Source organism: Phyllobates terribilis, unplaced genomic scaffold (assembly GCF_046119375.1).
Source record: "Phyllobates terribilis strain yellow unplaced genomic scaffold, ASM4611937v1 Scaffold_9__5_contigs__length_417890890, whole genome shotgun sequence".
Classification (NCBI taxonomy): Eukaryota; Metazoa; Chordata; class Amphibia; order Anura; family Dendrobatidae; genus Phyllobates; species Phyllobates terribilis.
The window spans coordinates 346,993,703-347,014,899 of NW_027362769.1; the positions used below are offsets into that span (position 1 = coordinate 346,993,703).

A 21,197-nucleotide genomic window follows, 5' to 3' on the forward strand; every position below is an offset into this window, starting at 1 on the left:
GCCACGAAGTGGAGACCACATAACGTTTGAGCGGGGAGGAGCAGAGGGCAGTAAAGTCACAAACGCTCTGCTGACTCCATAACGGCAGAGTCCAGACCTCCTCTGGTATAACATCAGCACAAACACTGCACCCCGGCGGGAGCTTCTTGTCTTCGGTTTCCATGATTGTGCAGCTGCTTGCGAGTCTTACTTCACCAAGCACAATGCTGAGCATCAGATGTAGTGATGTAAAGCACTGGAAACGTGTTCTGTACAATGACTGATCACACTGGCATCTGATGGACGAGTCTGGGTTTAGCAAATGCCAGGAGAACGTTAGCTGCCTGTCTGCATTGTGCCAAAAGTAAATGCCTGGTGGAGGAGGGATAATGCTATGGGGGTCATTTTTTCAGGGCCCCTTCGTTCCATTGAAGAGAAATCAATTCTTTAGCATACAAGATACTTTGGACAATTATAGTTTCCAACTTTGTTTGGAACAGTTTGGGAGGGGCTTATGTTCCCCAGGACTGTACCCCAGAGCTCAAATCAAGGTTCATAAAGACATGGTTGGGGGGGGGGGGGGAGCTCGTTGCGGAAGAACACCTTTAGGATAAACTAGAACAAAGATTATGAGCCAGTATAAGTGTCAGAAATGGGCAAAAAACTTCAGTCACCTCCAAAAATCTTGCCAGAAGAGCAGAAGCTATTATGGCTGCAAAGGGGCAGAGTCCATATTAATGGCTACGGATTTAGAATGGGAGGTCATAAAAGCTCTTGCAGGTGTATGATGTGCAGGCGTCCCAGTACTTTTGTCCATTTGATGCACACTGAGGGCATACAATTAAATGGGCATCCACATAATACAGCGACTTTTCGTAATGACTTATAATAAAAAACAAAAGAAACACAATGGAGAGGATTCAGGAGCAATTAACTCCGAAAAATTCCATTATCGCACACATCCCATTGACAAGAGGAATGGTAACGATCCTTAATTGCATTGGCCTTGACTATCAACTACGCACGAAGTTCTACCAAACTTTGAGAGAAATGAGAGGAACCTCATCCGTCCAATGACAAACTAATGAAAACAACCAATTTCTTTAAAATAATAAAAAAAAATATTCAGTCTGTTCCAATTGACTTGTTTTATTTGCATCATTTATGGTGATAACAGTGATCAGCAGATCTCCAACAAAGATCATTATACTTACCAGCTTTAAAATTTTTGGTTTTACTGCTTTTTTTATTTTATTTAAATCTGAAATTTTTTATTTTGGGATTACAAAACACATACAGTATTATGGTCAGCTGATTACATTGAGATGCCAGGCTATATCATCTGTGTATCCGAGATGTCAAGAAAAAGAAAAAAAAATAAAAATACAATTTTTTTTTCCCTCCTTTTACAAAATAAAGTGTCAAAATGTCAGTTTTACAAGCCAAAAAGATTTCCACCTATGGTCCTTTTTTTTTTTTCCCATGAAAAAGATAAAGAAACAAAAACCTTTATATAAACAGTTTATTTTAATCTAAACAGCAACACAGACAGAACGCCATATAAACACAAAAGGAAGTGATGCAGAAGCAAGAGGCTGACTGGAGAAAAAAAATAAAATAAAAATAAAGTCGGAGGCGCTAGGTTGCAAAATGACCAACCTTAAATTTCTGAGATACCTAAAAAAGGAAAAAAATTTAGGGGAGGGGAGGGGGTAGAAGTCATGACATTGGTTTATAATACAGCCAGCTAGAGGCTAGATATAGTTCTAAACATTTTTATTATCTTTTTTTTTTTTTTTTTTTTTAAGCATGCCTGCATCGAATAGCAAAGAAAGAAAAAAAAAAAAGTAAATTAAAAAAAAAAAAAAAAAAAAAAAGTAAAGTATAGATTACTAGTGGATTTATAGAAGTATAAAAGTTTATAATTTTACAGCAGTTGAAATACTGACATCAATATTAAAATAAAAGCAAGTTTTACATCATAACAATCAAAATACAAAAAGACTGAAGGAAGAGACCCTGTATGAAAAAACGGGGGGGATATTCAGCAAATTTAGAACTCTATACAAGTGGCGAAAAATGGAAAAATGGCACACGTACGACCCCCTCCCCTAAGTGACTCATTTGTATTTAGCGTCATTCAATTTTGCAAAAAAATTTATTTTTGTTTTTCTGTAAACAAGTTCTTGCCAAACCAATCCCTTCCTTTTTTTTGTTTTTTTTATTCATTTTTTTTATTTTTTATTTTTATTTTTTTCTTATTTATTTTAAGATGCCACATTTCTGAAGCTTATGATGGTGCAAACTTCTTGGCTTGTGCTCTGACTCTCTTTTCGTATTCCACTCTGTTTTGGCTGGAGGAGAATGAGGGAAAGCAAAGAACAAAAATCTATTAGATGCAAAGTATAGGAACCAGTCAGACATAAAACAGGTGGAGAAGTATTTATGCTTGAGGTTCCCATCACCACTGCGGCCAGTCTCAGCCATGAGAAGTGTATGGCTTGAAACTACTGAGCCCAGTGATTGTCAGAAGTGGTTCCATGCTGTGGTCATATGTAAGAGCTGGGACAGTAAGGCAGGATGTCTTATTTATACACACCCAACCTTTAGACAAAAAAAAAAGTTTTAACGGGAATCGGTCAGCAGGTTTTTGCCATCTCATCTGATAGAAGCCTGATGTAGGCAAAGAGGAGCTGAATCCTATGATTTATCACTTCGTTTAATGGGTGAAGCCGTTCTGACAGAGCTTTTAGATTTAGCATGAAGCAGAGCTGAGGAAGCTAACCTCACCCACACCATAGCAATGCAGCACAGCTGAGGAAGGTAACCCCGCCCACACCATAGCAATGCAGCACAGCTGAGGAAGGTAACCCCACCCACACCATAGCAATGCAGCACAGATGAGGAAGGTAACCCCGCCCACACCAGGTTCTGTATATACAAGGTCCATACACCGTGAGCTGCCTATCACAGGAGGTGGCTGAGTCAGACTACCATGCACACGCTGCTCTAGTCCACCAACGATAAGCTCCTGGTGCTAAAACAAGAATTGCAAGCAAACAGCATGGAGCTTGATAAGAGAGGAAACACTTAAATCTGTGTTTTAACCCCTACAGCATGCCTTCTTCAGCTTACATAGCAAAAAGCTGCTGACAGATTTCCTTTAATACATTAAAAACTTGATTTATACAATAGGTTATTTTTTTGATGGCACATTCCCTCTAAAGTCTGCAACTATTGAAATACAAATCTGCAGACACAAGACGGTAGGTAGGTTTTCTTTATATCATGGCTGAAAAAGTAGATTCATTTTGCATCTTAGATGCATGAAGCAATTAATTAAAAACAAGATCTAACTAGATCTTAAAAGGTGGTAGATTTCGGTGGGGATGGCTTATTTTGCAGCATTTTTACCCTGACGACGCAGGAAATACTGACCAGTAAATTGTGTATGCCTCTGCTTGAGCTGGATCTTGTATATTTGGTTCATTTAGAAGTTCTTGTATTCCTAACAAGATCTGTGAACATACAGAAAAGTGTGAGTGCCCACAGGTGCAGTGTCCGGCTCCTCGTACTGTCGCAGAGCCCGAAGTACCTGTTTAATTGTGATTGCTGGCCTCCAATCCTTATCTTCTTCTAAGATGGACAGACACACTGTGCCTGAAGGATAGACGTTTGGGTGGAATAACGGAGGCTCAAATTTACCTGTGGAATGAATTGGATGACAATGAATTCGTAGGAGAATCCCAATGTTGGCCGTACTCCTGATTGCTGACAGCCCTGTACTGATCCCGACTCTCCCCATATACATGAACGCTCGGCTGACTGCCCTGAATTAAGAAGGGGGAAGAGAAGTCTCTTCGATGGGAACAAAAACTCAAATGTCCAACAATCTGGTCATCTTCAGGCTATCTCCTGCACTTATACTAAAGGGTCCTGCTACACCAAGTAGTTGGGCGTTACGCCAATTACCAGCTCTTATTATGAAGACAACCTCCCTTTAAATGGAAGTTGACCTCTTGATCATGTGTTTTTCATGGATTTTGATGGGAAACTCCCCCTTCTTAGGACATCCATATGCCGCAAAGCTGTAAAGCCTTGTGCGCCGGACTGCACAGCAGGACACCAATTTGTGTGACACCATAAAGGGAGGAATTACTAGCGCCATAATGGAACAAGCCAAGCAGGGACAGTACTGGTTCATACGTGATCTGAGTACTTACATTTCGGAGGCGAGGAGGGATAATCATCCTTAAAAAGCATTCGTAGTTTAAATAGTCCTCCTTCCCATGGGGTCTGCAGAGAAGGAACAGACAAGAGGTCAGTAGCGCAGGAAGATAGTCTACATTTACAGCTCGCATACACATTTGCCTGCGGAGGATGCGGCAGTCGCCAGGAGCCAATCTATAAGCATCCACTACATGTGTGCTCAGATGCTGCTGTGTGGATATCATGGTCCATAGTGTCCTAGAGCCTCATTTCCTTTAACCTCATAATAGCCAAATTTAAAGCGCTTGGCCATTGCCTTTAACTCCACGCTATTGTATATTGATGGGGCGGAGTTAAAGCTCCTGCAATCTAGGAGCAGGTAAATTATTTTTTTTTTCTACAGCAACAACATATTCTGTAGCACTTTAGAGGATATTAGGAGGTTGTACTTCAAGCTGTCAAATTCCACCAGGGACTCTGGGCAGAGGTGGTTTATTAACGCTTCTGTCTTCCATTTTGCCACCTACACAACACTCAATGAGCGCAACAGTGTTCAGAAGCAGCAGTACTACCAATACTTCTGTAGGACCTGGCAATCATGTGAACGCCAAGTGTGCCAGCATAGTAAGTACAGCTGCCGGGTGCCAACAGACCCAGTCGGCTCAACCAGCACAAATATTGTACGGATACATGTTCGCATGTAATTGGGGATACTTTTTTTTGCCAGTGGGGACTTTTTATTGCACATGATTTACGTATGGGTATAGCTAAAGAGATATCCATATTTTTTATTTTTTTTTTAATCTTTTTGAAGAAATATAAATGTTTTATATAATATTCCATACATCTATTTGTATCAGCTCACCAAGTACATTGATTATTATTTGCTTGGGAGTAAGGAATAAAATTACAGAGTAGCTGCCTGATAAGAGACGCTGTGTGCACACCCCCCAATGGAGCAGGAAAAGTAAGCAATAGGGAAAGCGGACATGGATATATGTTATTAGTAAAGATACACGAGAGCTGTTTTTTTAATCTAGTTCCTTTGGCATGCCAGTGTCAGGATCCAGTGTTTTTTTTTTTGTTTTTTTTTATTTATTTTTTTTTTTATTCCCGAATCACAAATTAAAAGGGAAGAAAAAAAAAAAAAAAAGGGGGAAAAAATGCAAATTTTAACACTTTACAAGTGTGATACACACACACACACACACAATACTACATTTTTGTTAGCAGTGGCTGGTTAACAAAGGCGGTGAGCAGAACTTAAGGCCCCGTCACACTAAGCGATGCAGCAGCGATCCTGACAACGATACGACCTGTCAGGGATCGTTGCTGCGTCGCTATGTGGTCACTGGTGAGCTGTCAAACAGGCAGGCTCACCAACGATCAGGGGAGCAGCGACATCGTGGAAAGAATCTTTCCACGATGTCCTGCTCCCGGTTACCAGCCTGCTGAAGCAGGAGCAGACTCGTAACCATGATAAACATCGGGTTACTAAGTGCGTGCGTGCCCCTAGTAACCCGCTGTTTACCATGGATACCACTCTGCTACGGTGCGCGGGAGATTACCGTTCACCTTAGCAGAGTCGTATCCATGATAAACATCGGGTTACTAGGGGCATACGCGCACTTAGTAACCCGATGTTTATCATGGATACAACTCTGCTAAGGTGAGCGGTAGCCTCCCGCGCACGGTGGCAGAGTGGTATCCATGGTAAACAGCGGGTTACTAAGTGCGCGTGTGCCCCTAGTAACCCGATGTTTATCATGGTTACCAGCCTGATCACTGGTCCCGCTGGTCACACACAGCGATGTGTGCTGGCCAGCAGGAGGCCAACGACCAAAAAATGGTCCAGGACACTTTGCAGCGATCAGCGACCTCACAGCAGGGGCCTGATCGCTGCAAAGTGTCACACACAGCGACATCGCTGGTGAGGTCGCTGTTGCGTCACCAAAACCGTGACACAGCAGCGATCTCGCTAGCGATCTCGCTATGTGAGAGACGGGGGCTTTACAAGCTTAGTTAAGAGCTTATGAGTGCTTCGGAGAGCATACAACTGGGCCAGACTGTTGGCTCGAGCTGTCAATCAGGACAGCCAAACCACCCCACCCCCCACCTCTTCCTCCCAGCAAGCAGGAAATAGACAGGAATTTGAGAACAACCCTTTAACCCCTTCGCGACCATGGGATTTTCCATTTTTTGCTCCCCTTGTAGCCAAAGCGTTTTTATTTTTGGTCAATATGGCCATGTGGGGGCTTATTTTTTGCAGGACCAGTTGTACTTTTAAACACCATAACTGGTTTTACCATATAGTGTACTGGAAAACGGGATAAAAATTCCAAGTGCGGTGAAATTGCAAAAAAAGTGCAATACTACAGATGTTTTTTTTTTTTTACCACGTTCACTGAATGCTAAAACTGGCCTGCCATTCTTATTCTCCATGTCATTACGAGTTCGTAGACACCAAACATGTATAGGTTCTTTTTTATTTAAGCGGTGAAAAAAAAATCCAAAGTTTGCTAAAAAAATTTTTTTTAAAAAATGGCGCCATTTTCCCAAGACCCATAGTGTCTCTGTTTTTCGGGATCTGGGGCCTGGTGAGGGCTTATTTTTTGCGCACCGAGCTGACGTTTTTATTAATACCGTTTGTGGGTAGATCCGATGTTTTGATCGCCCGTTATTGCAATGTTGCGGTGACCAAAAAACAGTAATTTTGGGGTTTAGAATTTTTTTCTCGTTGCGCCGTTTACCGATCGGATTAATTCTTTTTTTATATTGATAGATCGGGCGATTCTGAATGCGGCGATACCAAATATGTGTATGTGGAGTTTATTTTTTTAATTATTTTATTTTGAATGGGGCAAAAAGGGGGGGTGATTTAAACTTCTATATTTTTAAAAACTTTTTTTTTCACTTTTTGCTTGCTTCTATAGTATCCATGGGAGACTAGAAGCAGCAACTATCCGATCGCCTCTGCTACATACAGGGGACCAGTAGATCCCCTGTATGCAGCAGAAATGCTCCTGTATTATGAGCGCCGACCACTTGGTGGCGCTCATAGTAATCTTTACATGACAACCACAGGGGTCTGCTGCAGACCCAGGGTTGTCATGACCACCCATCGGTGACCCGCGATCACATGACGGGGTCACCGATGGGCGGGGCTAAGGCCGCGCTTCCGGCGCGGCGATGTTAAATGCCGCTGTGAGAGATTGACAGCGGCATTTAAAATGTTAACAGCCGCGGGTGGATCGCGATTCCACCCGTGGCTGTTGCGGGCAAATGTCATCAGCTGTATAATCAGCTGACATGTGCCTGGTTCAGTGCGGGCTCAGCGCCGGAGCCCTGGGTCAGTAAGGGGTTTATAAAAAAAAAAAAAAAAAAAAAAAAAAAAAAAAAAAAAAAGGACAAAAGGGATCTTGAAGGCATATTCTCAAGCTATTAAAATGGTTTTAATTAGGAAGAAAATAAGCAAGTGTTCAACTGACTGAAACCCCCCCCCCCCGTCATTCTCCAGCAATGACAGCTTTTATCTTTCATATTGTACAGCTGCTTTCCATGAAGTATGGCCACTAGCTCCTGCCCAAGAGTGCACAGTAGTTACATTCCAGGAGGAGTTAACTCCTAACATCCCAGCTACACCAATAATTTCTCTGCAGCAATTATGTGCTCATCTCCCTCTCAGCTCCTGACAAGTTGCGGTAATAAATCTTGCAGCCGCAGCTCTCGCTGTTGTGAGCCAAGTGCTTGTTCAAATGTCCAGATCTCTGCATGTAACTATAGTGATCACATCCTAGACTCAGGACAAACCACTGATGGCTGAATGTGCTACAGTAGAACTTGTGCTGAGCTTTATAGTTCTATGAAGGCCACCGCCCCACTATCAGTATTTTTTCTCAGGAGTGGGAGCCAAAACCAGGAGTGGGTGATAGAAACAAGTGCACTAATTCTGCATTTATTATACTTTTTCTCCGATTGTTCCTCACCAGGTTTTGGCTACCACTCCCGAGAAAAAGAAAGACTGACCAAATACTGCTACTCGAGGATATCCCACCCTGACAGAAATCAGGAAGTAAGGAGACTGCAGAGTTGTGAGCTGCTCACGAGGCATCTTGAGAATACCCCTTTTCACTACAGTTTGTTTTATATACTCACATTGCTATCAGACAATCTGGATAAAACATGAATGCCAATTCCATGTACATGCCACACAGGTTTACTGTAAGAAAATCCCTTTGAGTGTTGGATTTTGCACCATTTAGGTAGAGAACATTTTCTAGCTCAAGTTTCTACAAGCCCTAAACTATTGTGTATTATACCCCATTCAACTGTTTATAGTCTCCTGCTGCCCATAAGATCACAGATAGAAAGTCTGGCCTGAGTGACAGTGTTCCCGGCCTGTCCTGAGCATACAGCGTGTGCAGGGATACAGACACTGCTGCCTGTACTTACAGCACCTATTCAAAAAAGACAGATGAAAGCCGCTGTAAATCACGAGACTGCTATGGACACAATAGGCTCTTATGACGAGTGTGCTAATATTGCCACTAGTCCAGGATACAGTCCCTGGACCTTGTACACAGCGCATACGTACACGCATATATGGTGCAATAGTAGCGGTTGTCAGCCTTACCCCTTTCTTTCCTGGAATAGCGCATTCCCAGTTCATCAGATTCATTGTGCCATCTGGATTTTTTGTTGGTACTGCAACAAACCCCTTGAGAAATGCAAGAAAACCAAAATAAAACGTTATAATCTAAACTTATACATAGAGAGCATCTGATTATAAGTGGATCTGTGAAACTTACAAAGGGATGGTCTTTTCTCCAAGCTTTCCTCTCCTGCGCGAGTCTGCTCAGGGCTATGCCAGACATAGTTTGGGCTCCTGCAACATAAAGCGCGGGGTTAACTCATCTCACCAGGTGCAGCACTAAATCAAAATGAGAATGCCACCGCCATCTGGTGGCCAAGGCCCTAACTGCAGGAAGCAGCACAGAAATTAGGTCAGAAACACGTCTAACAGAAGTTTCCTTAAAGTAAAACGTATTTAGAAATAGTCAGTGATCATTACTTATAAATACACCCCTTTATCAATTAAGCTAGTGTGGGTACTGGCAATACAACAGAGGCCATAACTATATGGGGTCCATCAGTCGCATCTCAGTTCCATCTTAAAAGAGTAAAAAACATTTAAAATAAAAACTATCACCATCTCTCCGGAGGACCTGGCACATATGCATCGCATGCACAACCCGATTTCAACGCAATGCTACGTTTCTCCAGCTGTGGCGCTACAGAGATACAAAACTTTATATCAGCCGATCGATCGCTGGGGGATGACAGCCACAGGATAGTCAGCAGGAAGCCTGTACAGAAAGGGAAAGGCTCCTTCAAACCCTTGGGTGAGTGTCAAGCAACAGACTTTGCTTAACTGCCGGGTCTCCTGACCAACGGCCTCATATCTCATATGTCCATGTGGCTGCTGGCTCAGGTACGGACCTGGCCAATCGGCTGGGTCTCCTGACCAACGGCCTCATATCTCATATGTCCATGTGGCTGCTGGCTCAGGTACGGACCTGGCCAATCGGCTGGGTCTCCTGACCAACGGCCTCATATCTCATATGTCCATGTGGCTGCTGGCTCAGGTACGGACCTGGCCAATCGGCTGGGTCTCCTGACCAACGGCCTCATATCTCATATGTCCATGTGGCTGCTGGGTCAGGTACGGACCTGGCCAGTCGGCTGGGTCTCCTGGCAGTTTACATGATCATGGATGGGAGGAACCGATATTAAAGGATGCAGCCAGCTTTCACTTTTTGCCACTTTTCTTTATTCTTACAAGTGCTCTAAACTTTAGAAAAAAAAATAATTAAAAATATTCCAAAGTGATGTCAAGTGCTTGAGGGCGTAGTACCAAACTTTTTTTTTTTTTTTTAATATTTTAGTGACAAACTTCTGAACTTTGCAAAAATAAAAACACATTTGGTTTTGGTCGCCATTTTCTGTTATTTATACCTTCTTTTCAGGCTGATTGTGCTGTGTAAAAGCTTGTTTTTTACCTGCTGAGCCAATTGTCTTTTAGTTTTAATCTCGATTTTTTTTGTGTAGTGTGCGTTGACCAGGAAAAAAAAAACGTAAATTCGGCCATGTTGGCTTTTTCATCTTTAGGAGTTAAATAATTTAATATATTCTAAAAAAAGGAATCTGTCGCCACCTTACATCCCCACATCCCGTGTATATGGTCTTCATCGTCATGCCATGTGCCCTGAGCCGATGAGTTCTCCCAGGCAGAGTCACTTCTGGAAACCAGTTGCAGTTTTGCCGTCGTTCTCGCGGCGGTGGCTATGCCCCCGGTGTCTTACTCTATGCTGTGAAGCCGCCCCAGCAACGAGCATGTCATTTTTGTCTAACAGTCTCAGAGTCCAAAGCCAGCAGCGGTTAAAAGAAGAAACATAAGATGGCACGTGTGCACAGCGATGTTGTACGTACATTTTATGGGACGCTTTTTCGGGCAGAAGATGCAGTGTGCACACAGTCTTACTGACTTGGATTTTTTTTTACCTTCACCTTCAGTCCTTATAGGACACTTGTGCTGTGTGATACAATGCAAAAGTATTGTAGTATATAGTGCAAATAAGAGTCTCTTTCAGCCAAGCAGAATTGAGCAAAATAAAATGTCGCATTCCAACAGACAGCAGCATATAAGTGGTTAACAGCAGCGATCAGTTGGCTCCGATTGCTGCCGTTCACCAGCCAGCACCAGTCCTGTATGTCATGGAGCAAGAAGAGGTTTACCCAACCTTTTTCTACAGCAGAGAAGCTGATCACGGCGATACCTGCGACGTTCGGACTTGCCAAATGGCCATCGCATGTCGGCAAAGCTTTTCAGCTCCCAATGTGGAAGTGACGGGCGATGGGTAAGCCCTTCAACATTTACAAGTGATTGATGTAGAAAATCTGCTTTCAAATGAAGAAGGAAACACAAATCAATACCTCCTGCAGGTGTCACCAACAGAGGAGGAATGTGGTCAGGCCTCTATAGCAGCGTCCTACTCATCATCGTCACACCGTGCAGCCTGAGTCATGTCACTTCGGTATTTAATAAGCAGATGAAAGGCGCTCAGCCAAGAAGAACCAGACATTAAACTGAAAGTCTATACACCAAGAAGGTATAAGAGGGAGGGGGCACTTACTTTACACCTAAACCTATTGGCTAGAGAGTAAATTCAGCAGTCTGCAGGAGCATCTGAGGGTTCAGTTGGCACAAAGTGCAGCCAAACGGTTTATATCCATTGAATTCACATTTCCTTCTTTCACTAAACCAGAGAATCACTACAAATATCAGCAGCCTCCAGCCAAAGAAGAATTAGGAGTCCAGTGATGAAAGCCAGCAAGACCAGGAGATGGAGAACTGGAAGAGATCTAGAGAAGGTCTATGCTATACAGAATCCACGTCCAGGAAGTGCAAGGAGCACGGCCAAGTAGGAGAAGCCCTGAAGGCAGCAGGTCATTGCAGGACGTTTCCTCATAAGCCCTTCTTTTATTCTATCAGACCCTTGAGTTTCTTCCCTACAAGATTCATGCGCTAGTCAAGTTCTTACAAGGTCAAAAATGTTTCTATCTATTCCAGTAGCCAGAGTGACGTCAAAAATCATCCGCACCCTTCCGTTCCCATTATCCGGGTCATCTAGTAGCCAGCCGCACCCTTCCGTGCCCATTAGTAGCCAGCCGCACCCTTCCGTGCCCATTATCCGGGTCATCTAGGAGCCGGCCGCACCCATTATCCAGATCATCTAGTAGCCAGCCGCACCCTTCCGTGCCCATTATCCGGGTCATCTAGTAGCCAGCCGCACCCATTATCCGGGTCATCTAGTAGCCAGCTGCACCCTTCCATGCCCATTATCTGGGTCATCTAGGTCCCATCTTCACCCTTCCGTGCCATCTAGTATCCGGCCGCATCCATTATCTGGGTCATCTAGTAGCCAGCCGCACCCTTCCGTGCCCATTATCTGGGTCATCTAGGTCCCATCTGCACCCTTCCGTGCCATCTAGTAGCCGGCCGCATCCATTATCTGGGTCATCTAGTAGCCGGCCGCACCCTTCCGTGCCCATTATCATGCACAGCCCTTATGGTTCTCAATACTGGACCCTCCTGTAGATGAGCATCTTCTCATGTAGTTTCTGGTCCAGTAAAACAACTTTGCCTTATCACCCATGTGCCCTGTACACAGCCATCTTGTATGCCACTTTGCAGTATTTTACCAGTGCGGAGTTTCCATTATACCGATTACCCTTTGATCCTCATGTAGAGGACTGTCGGGAGCCAGTCATGCAGATACACGTGTGCTCGTCTGGGGGGAGGGGGGCGACACGTGACCGGCTCCCTATTGCCTTCCTAGGATTTATCTTCCATGACAGATAAATGCATAAACCTGAAGCCTCATCCATGGACGAGGAGTCTACAGGGGACTGTAAAAGCTGGATAATCCAGATGTGTTTCTTGACCTCCCCCTATAAACGTGCGCTCCTGGCTCTGCCCACCATGCGGCTTCATTTCAAAGGTGCAATGGAGAAAAGCAGCTGTTGGGGTTGTGTGGCAGCTGCTCATCTCCCTCAGTTCCATCTGCCAATGGGAACAGTCTAGACTAGACTTCATCTCTAGTCTTACAGTCAGCCTCTCCTCGCTGTAGAATGGCTGATAACAGGGAACACTCAACCACCCTCACCTCTAAAGCAGGATACTGTACAACAAGTGTCCTTTCAACTTGAGATCAATGATTTCTTAACCTTCGATTAACAGTTGCCATCGGCTACGTCAGGTCATCATGTCCCAATCGAGTCTTTCCAGTCACTGACCGCAAGCAGAAATCTTGAAAATGGCAACATACTAAGGGTATATTATGACTAATGTCTTACAAAAGGTCCAGTCAATGGTAAAGTGACATTTCGTCATCTCACTGCTCGGAAGCGAATATGACAAGAGGTCTATCCGCTCCATCGATCAGATCACAGCCAGGACGATCCACTACAGTCATCATGGACGGGGTGAAGGATCTCACTCACGGCCGTCCCTAGGTGCCCCATGGGTATAGTCAGCATTAACTGATTCCAAAGCCAACGTTTTTTTTTTTTTGCTTTTTAAGTTGCTGTGACAGTCGAGACCACCTCCCTATTTGTAAAATGTAATAAACTTTCCAATATACTCAGCTTTTAAATTCAGCTTTTGTCTTCAGATCGTGGTAGCACATAACATGGAGCAAGGGCAGATATCAAAGAAAACCAAGTTGGAAAGTTAATTATAACCCAGAAAGGAACAGGATTGGGGATAAATAGAGATAGAGAGATATATATATATATATATATATATATATATATATATATATATATATATATATATATATATCCCTACCATAGCGACTTCCTGGGTCTACGTCTCTTCCAAGCACACTGAACTTGATCGCATCAAACTGCCATCTGCAGGGCATTATTGGAATTGCACCCATTAATCTTGGAGAGAATGGCTTGTAACGCAACTCCTTAATAAGCTGCAGTGAATGGGACTTTGCGTCCTGTCTCGTCCAGTGCTCTCACCTGCATATCTTTAGCTTTAACATGCTCATGTGTCCCTAATCCAGCAGATCTTTCTTACCTGAATATATTCCTGAAGTCTTTCCAGGTATTTCTTGCACGTGGGCAGACGTATTGCTAAGGGGCACATTAATTATTAAAACAAGAGCACGGCAGGAAGTTTTTTTGGGGCCCCAAACCACCACCAATAAGGCAATGGTTCACTATTGATGTCCTCCTATACTGGCTGAGGCGGCATGACATAGAAACAGGGCTGGTTATTAGGCATGACTGAACACCCATTCAGGTTGATTTGCTCAAATATATCACATTCTGCTGTATTGTGCAGGTTATTTCTAATAACCTGAAAGGAGTCATGGGGGCGGAGCTTATACTCTAGTCCTGCTGGCCCAACCTCCACACACCAGGTGCATGGTCTGGGCTTGGCTCAATACACCAGGTCTATGGAAGGAGGACCTGCCTGCTGGACTCTTCAGAAGGATAAGCTCCACCCACATGACTCCTACAGGTCATTAGCATATGCAGAGTCCTTACAGAGCAGTCACCCATTTATACAGAGGGGTGGGAGGATGGAGGAAACCCCCTCCACGGGGGGTTGGATGTTCCCCAAATACGGAGGGACTTTATCATCAGTAGGTTGGGGGCATAAAAGCATTAAAAAGAGATGACTAATGGCAGCATGGTGCCCCCTAGTGGTGGCCCTCAGTGGGGCAGGACCCAGCCTGTAAGGACTAGTCCAGCAGGGCAGTGACAGCTCGGAGGAGGAGGACATGCTGCCCCGGCATCAGCAGAATGAATGGGGGGATGGCCCCCGCCTCCTGGGCCGCAGCACCGGCCGCCCGGTACCGGATCCCTCCGCCGTTCCCATAGCAGATGAGGGGGCGCCCCGGTGACGCTGCGGCCTCCGCCCCCGCCCGTGCTCCGCCGTGAGCAGCCCTCTCCTCCCGGCCCCGGGAGCCGCTCACCTGCTGTGGCTTCACCCCCTGACAATCCGGGCTCCGCGGCGGTCACTGCTCTTTGTGTCGGGACAAAGCCCCTAAAGTTTCCCTCCTGAAGCAGCACTGAACCTGACCCAGACTAAATAGGACCTCATGTCACAAGGACCCCAGTCCCGGAGCTGCCCTCACTACTGCCTGCATGGGAATAAAAAAAAACCGCCAAAGCCCCCAACCAACTCCTGCCCCGCCCAGCAGGAGGCGCAGTACGCTACAAATACCGTCTATCCCCGTGTAGACCACCAGAGCCCACCCCCTATGTGCCGCCGGCGCCCTCACCCGGCCACAGATACACATTAAAAACACACCGGTTATAAATTAATCATAAAACCTTTCTATCACCGGTTTATGTCGCCCTGATATAACGGTGAGGGGAAGAATATGGAGGAAAAAAACAGGCGCGCAGGCAGAGGCGTAGTCAGCTATGCACTTAAAGGAGCCGCGTTCTAAAAATAAGGGACCGTCTACAAAGTGCCGGTCGGGACTAAGGACTAGGCCTCAGGGAGTCTGTAACGAGGCACAGCGGTGAGTGTGAATCAGATAACCGTGTACAATCACGACTTATAGGGAGGGGAGGAGCTTAATCATCGATATATATCGACTAAAACACCCGAGGTTCGACCATTGATACCGAACTGGGTCGTGAGGCCTAAAATGGCTCAGGGTTTTTTTCCTCCACACGGAATGGAAAGCAGGATGCAGCCGGGAGAGAGCTGTGCTCTGATTGGTGGGCTTGGCAGATAATGGGCGGGGACGGGGATAAAGTGACCAATCGCCGGAGTCGTTACAAAGACGAGTCCGTGCTGCAGAGAGGGGAGCGGAGGAGTGGAGACGGTCCCTAACAGCGGCCCGAGGGGAGGAGGGTAGTGTGAGGGAGCAGAGCGGAGCACGCCGAGCTCGGAGCATGGCGGCCACCGCCGGGAGCATGCTGCAGGACCGGACACCGAGAGCAAGGGAAGAAGGACTAGGAACCATAGGGAGGAAAGGCTGAGAATAGTGATAATCTATGTATAATGGGCAGAAGAATAATCCACAGACTGTGATCATGGTGTGCAAAATAATGTTACCAGGCATAATATTCATTAATAAGTAACCAGTGTAATAATAATTATCATATAATAGTGTGAATAATAATCATTAAATAAGGCGTATAATAATCATATTAAACTGAATAAAAACTGTGACAATTAAAAATATACAGGGCTAAGTTACATAAAGTACATCTAACCATAGGAATAATAATTAGCATTTACTGTGAATAATAATAATTAATTTACATATAATATTAAACAGGGTGAATAATAATCAGAAAAATAAAATGAATGAAAGTAAATAGTGCTAGAATAAAATATAAAGGGATAAATTACATAAGTACAATCTAACCATAGTAATAATAAACATATTAATGATTTCATAAAAAACAGGCGTAATAACCATAATAAAAATAAAATTACTAATACACAGGAATAATAACTATTAATAATTACATAAAATAAAAAAAGGCATAATTTATATAAAATGAATAAACATACAGGAATAATGACCGTAACCATTTACATAAAATAAAAAATATATACAAAAGCAGAATAAAAACTTACATAAAACCATTACTAATAATAACTATGGATTATTTATATTACATAAAAACGATGTATGGTTTCCATATAGTATTAAACGGTGAATAATAACCATATTGATTGAAAAAAGATAATGATTAAAATATACAGGGATAGTTGCCATAAAAAAGGACATATAACCATAGTTCTAAACATAGTAATAATTACATTAAAAAAGGGTAATAACCATAATAAAATTAATATACAGCAATAATAACTGTAGTAATAATTACATAAAATAAAAACAACAAAGGAGTAATAATTTACACAAAATTAATAAACATACAGGAATAATGATCGTAATTTACATAAAATAAAAAATATTTACAAACGTAATAACTAGTGATAATAAAAACTTACATGAAATAAAAAAATATATATACTGTAATAAAAACCATTACTAAATACTAAAAATAACTATGGATTATATCACTTAATCTATGTATGGTTTGCATATAATAAATGATGAATAATAACCATATTAATAAACTAGTGGTAAAATATACAGGGATAATTTGCATTGAAAAAGTACATATAGCTGTAGTATAATAATAAACCTTGTAACAATTATTACATAAAATAAAAAAACTTAACGGAATAATAAATTACATAAAATTAATGGAGATACAGGAATTATAACCATAATAATTTGCATAAAATAAATAATATATTCAAGCGTAATAACTAGTAATAACAAAAACTTACATGAAATTTAAAAAAATATACGGGGTATAAATCGGTGCCCTCCTGAAAATAAAACCTCAAGACCCTTATTAGTGCTGTTCACTCAGAGTTTCTTAAGCAGAAACCACTTTAGGCACAGATCCTTTTTATGGACTTTTTGGATGAGAATGTACTTAACTAAGTTTGGAAGAGTTTTGGGAGACAAAATATATTTTTTTCCCTGAAGAACTTTTTTTTTTCCCCACCAGTCGTTTTTCAAAACCTTTTCATGAAAAAAAACCTGTCAAAAAACACTTAAAAGCTATGTGCCCATGATGCAGAAAAGCTCCGTTTTTTTCCTGAGCGTTTCTGCATCTCCCTGGCAGAAAAAACGCATGCGGATTGTACATGCGGATTGTACATGCGTTTTCCTGCCAGGGACATGCGGATGTGACACGTTCTTCACATGCATTTCCGCATGTGGGTTGACAAGCGATTTTAGCATCACTTGGAAAGTGCTTGACAACTTGGTCACACTATATAAATCCATGCAAACGGCATGGATTTATATAGTGTGACCCCAAAGAATGGTAAAAAATAAATCTATACTTACCTTCTGATGGCTCCCCGGAGTCTTGCTTCACTTCCTCCTGGCTTGCTGGCAGCTCGCGTTATACTGAAGGACCTGCCGTCACATGACTATGACATCAGCTCAGGTCCTTCAGTCCACCGCGAGCTTCCGGCAAGTGAAGACGAGCACTGCGGGGGGCCATCTGAAGGTAAATATATTTATTTTTTATTTTATTCTTTTTTCTACAGGTTCTATGGTACCCGGGTCCAGAGGAGAGTCTCCTCTCCTCCACACCTGGGTACCATCTGCACACTGAAACGCATGGAATGCGCATCTACATATGCAGTGATGCGGAATCCATGCGTTTCAATGCAAGTCAATGGCGGCGAAAACGCAGCACTTCCGCAAAATAATTGGTAGTGCTGCGTTTTTTTCCGCAATGATAATCCGTAGCGGAAATTTCCGCTGCATGTGCACAGCACATGCGGATTATCATTGGGGGACATGACAGGCCTTCTACCAAGCCTTTTTTAAGCATTTCTGCAGCGGAATTGCCGCTGCAGAAACGCTTAGAAAACGCATCGTGGGCACACAGCCAAAGGGTTGAAAAGGATGTTGGAGTGGATCTGTTCAAAAAAAAAAAAAAACCCTCTGTCTGAACATAGCCTAAAGCTTTTGTTAACAATGGTGTCTTTTTTAATGATATTTTAAGATCTGCTCTCAAAATTTTTCCTCAAGAACGCTTATAAAAATTCATAGGAAGAGGGGTTTTTTTTTCCCCATAGAGGTATAAAAAAGGACATATCACTTCTATGACACGTATCCTGATGAAATCCACACCGTACTAGACACTGTCCAAAAACAAACTTTTAGTACTTGTGAAGACCCGGGTCTTCTGTGGGCGTAATACCACTCAGACAATACAGGGTGGGGGTAAAACAGTGTGGCAATACTTTATTGAACCACAAAAAACGGACAATAAACAGATAGAACAGTCCCAGCAAATACCCAAGATGGTGCAACATTACACAGTCTCACCCTTCTGCCGGCCCGCCGAGAATAGAGCAGCTGAGACTTTGGGACTTCCAGTGCCAACTACCTCAACCAGTGGTCCCCCGCTTTTGGCGGGCCCCCACAGAGAGAAGGTAGCACTAAGCTTAGGAAGCTGACATTTCATCGAGGTACAAGGCCAGGAGACTCGAGGGTCCCACCCTGGTTTCTCCGAGCATCTCCATGCGGCCAGATGACCGTCTGGTCACTATCTGGCATCTCCGAACGTCTCCATGGGTTCCAGGCGACCGGACGATCCCTCCTGGCAACCCCCAAACAACATATCTATGGGGCCAGGTGACTTCATCGTCCCAACCTGGTCTCCCCAAATGTATCTATGAGCTCTCTAATGGTCAATGGAGCAGATCTGTATCTTTCCAGTCAGGGCTGTGTACCCTTAGGCTGGAATCCTGTAGAATCCAAATCTGTGTCTCTCTGGATGGACGTATGCTACCAATCTGCTGTCCTGAAGAGTCTGTCTGATCTTTTATTCTCTTTTCAGCAGGATAGAAAACCATTTTTATATTTACATATGTGGCTAAGGTCATCAGTCACAGGTCGGGGGGGAAGGTGCAGGGCTCAGGTCTCATTGTTTGCACATTTAATGAATTTGCATAGTTTGTCCTCCTGTTTTTTTGAGTCAACAAGCCACAGGGTTCACACAATGGTTAATCAACATATTTTAACATTCATTGTTCCACCCTGAGTCACTGTCCTTCTTGACCAGCGAAATAAACACATTCAAAAATCAACACAAAGACAATAGTGTATTTCTCTTGGCTTAACAAATCTAGAAGTCTGGCTAATTAAGATTAGAAGCTGTGCTGTCACAATACTCTTTCAATTTTCACACTGGCCACAAGGGCTATTCTAGACTCGAACGTCTTGTCCTTTTTGGAAGAGTTTCCAGCAGTCTCTTTATCATCAGAGGCAGGATTACAAGGACTGGTAACACCTTTAGCTGACAGCTGTACTTTTATGCACCCTACAGCCGCTTTAACACATCTTTACCTCCAGTCTTGAAGATCCATATGGGAAATGTCCTCTTTATATCATCGAGTCATTATTAGGGCCAACATTCAGTATAGAATATAGCAGTCGGAGCTCCTTTTTTCCTGATCCTGAGTGCTTGCTTTATGTAGCCGGAGCTCTTCCAACTGCGATGGCGAATTGCTGCACTATTTTGTTTCGCAATTGTGTGCCCATTTTGCCCATTGTGAGTGAGCAGAACTTGTCTCACCCTAAAAAGAAAGTGGTGTAACTTTGGGATAGGTCAATAATATCCGATCACTTGGGGTCTACCCCCACCGATCAGGAGTAGATCTACAGCACCCGGCAGCGGTGACACCGGAGATGTCCCATGCAGATTACATCGTGCTGCTGGTATTGATGACTTGTCATGCACATGGCCATATTATCTGTATGAGTATGATCCGACAAAACATAGGATAACACTCGGACCAATTCTTATGTCATGCACATGTCCGTTTTTTTTTTTCACCACCGGACCGAGTCTGTCTGACGAGAAAAATCACAGGACGAGTTTGATCCAATATTCTGATAGCACCCAGCCTTGTGTGTCAGTGAGTGCGTGGAAACCATCGGACTGCACTCGGATGACATCTGAGTGCGGTCCGATTTTCACGGATTGACACATTGGAGAAGATGGAGAAATTGTTTTCTCCACCTTCTCAATCGAGAGAATTAGATTCACACTCATAAAAATCATGAAATTCCGCTTTAATGTTTTCAGTCTAGCCATTAAAGCTCACAATTAGATACTTCCAGTTTTTTTTAGATAGGACTTTCAGCTTGATGTGTCCGTGGTCATCAGGCGGCAGGATTACATTCACTGGTAACATCTTTATTATGAAGCGGATGACACAGAATTTACATCATTTAATGATCATTGCACAGTTTCTGCTCCCGGCACAAGGACCTCTGCACAGTTCTGCTCCCGGCACAAGGACCTTCTGCACAGTTCTGCTCCCGGCACAATGGCCTCTGCACAGTTCTGCTCCTTGCACAATGGCCTCTGCACAGTTCTGCTCCTTGCACAATGACCTCTGCACAGTTCTGCTCCTTGCACAATGACCTCTGCACAGTTCTGCTCCTTGCACAATGACCTGCACAGTTTCTGCACCTGGCACAATGACCTCTGCACAGTTCTGCTCCTGGCACAATGACCTCTGCACAGTTCTGCACTTTTCACATGACCTCTGCACAGTTCTGCTCCTTGCACAATGATCTCTGCACTGTTCTGCTCCTTGCACAATGACCTCTGCACAGTTCTGCTCCTTGCACAATGACCTCTGCACAGTTCTGCTCCCGGCACAAGGACCTCTGCACAGTTCTGCTCCCGCACAATGGCCTCTGCACAGTTCTGCTCCTTGCACAATGGCCTCTGCACAGTTCTGCTCCTTGCACAATGACCTCTGCACAGTTCTGCTCCTTGCACAATGACCTCTGCACAGTTCTGCTCCTTGCACAATGACCTCTGCACAGTTCTGCTCCTGGCACAATGAC

At 43.6% G+C, this 21,197-nt stretch overlaps 1 protein-coding gene across 2 annotated transcripts; it reads right to left on the minus strand.

Annotated features, from left to right (window-relative positions):
• Window positions 1-1,487: 1,487 nt before the first annotated feature.
• UBE2I (ubiquitin conjugating enzyme E2 I) lies at window positions 1,488-15,137 on the minus strand. Of its 2 annotated transcripts, none has more exons than XM_073648096.1 (7): window positions 14,742-15,137; window positions 8,997-9,073; window positions 8,822-8,905; window positions 4,203-4,275; window positions 3,575-3,684; window positions 3,418-3,497; window positions 1,488-2,333 (listed from the first exon to the last, which is right to left on the minus strand). In XM_073648096.1, the coding sequence occupies exons 2-7, from the start codon at window positions 9,060-9,062 to the stop codon at window positions 2,270-2,272; spliced, it is 477 nt and encodes a 158-aa protein (XP_073504197.1). In that variant the 5' UTR covers window positions 9,063-9,073; window positions 14,742-15,137; the 3' UTR covers window positions 1,488-2,269. The 2 variants fall into 2 exon arrangements, with proteins under 2 accessions (XP_073504197.1, XP_073504198.1); XM_073648097.1 differs by lacking the exon at window positions 14,742-15,137 and adding an exon at window positions 13,838-14,098.
• Window positions 15,138-21,197: the final 6,060 nt, after the last annotated feature.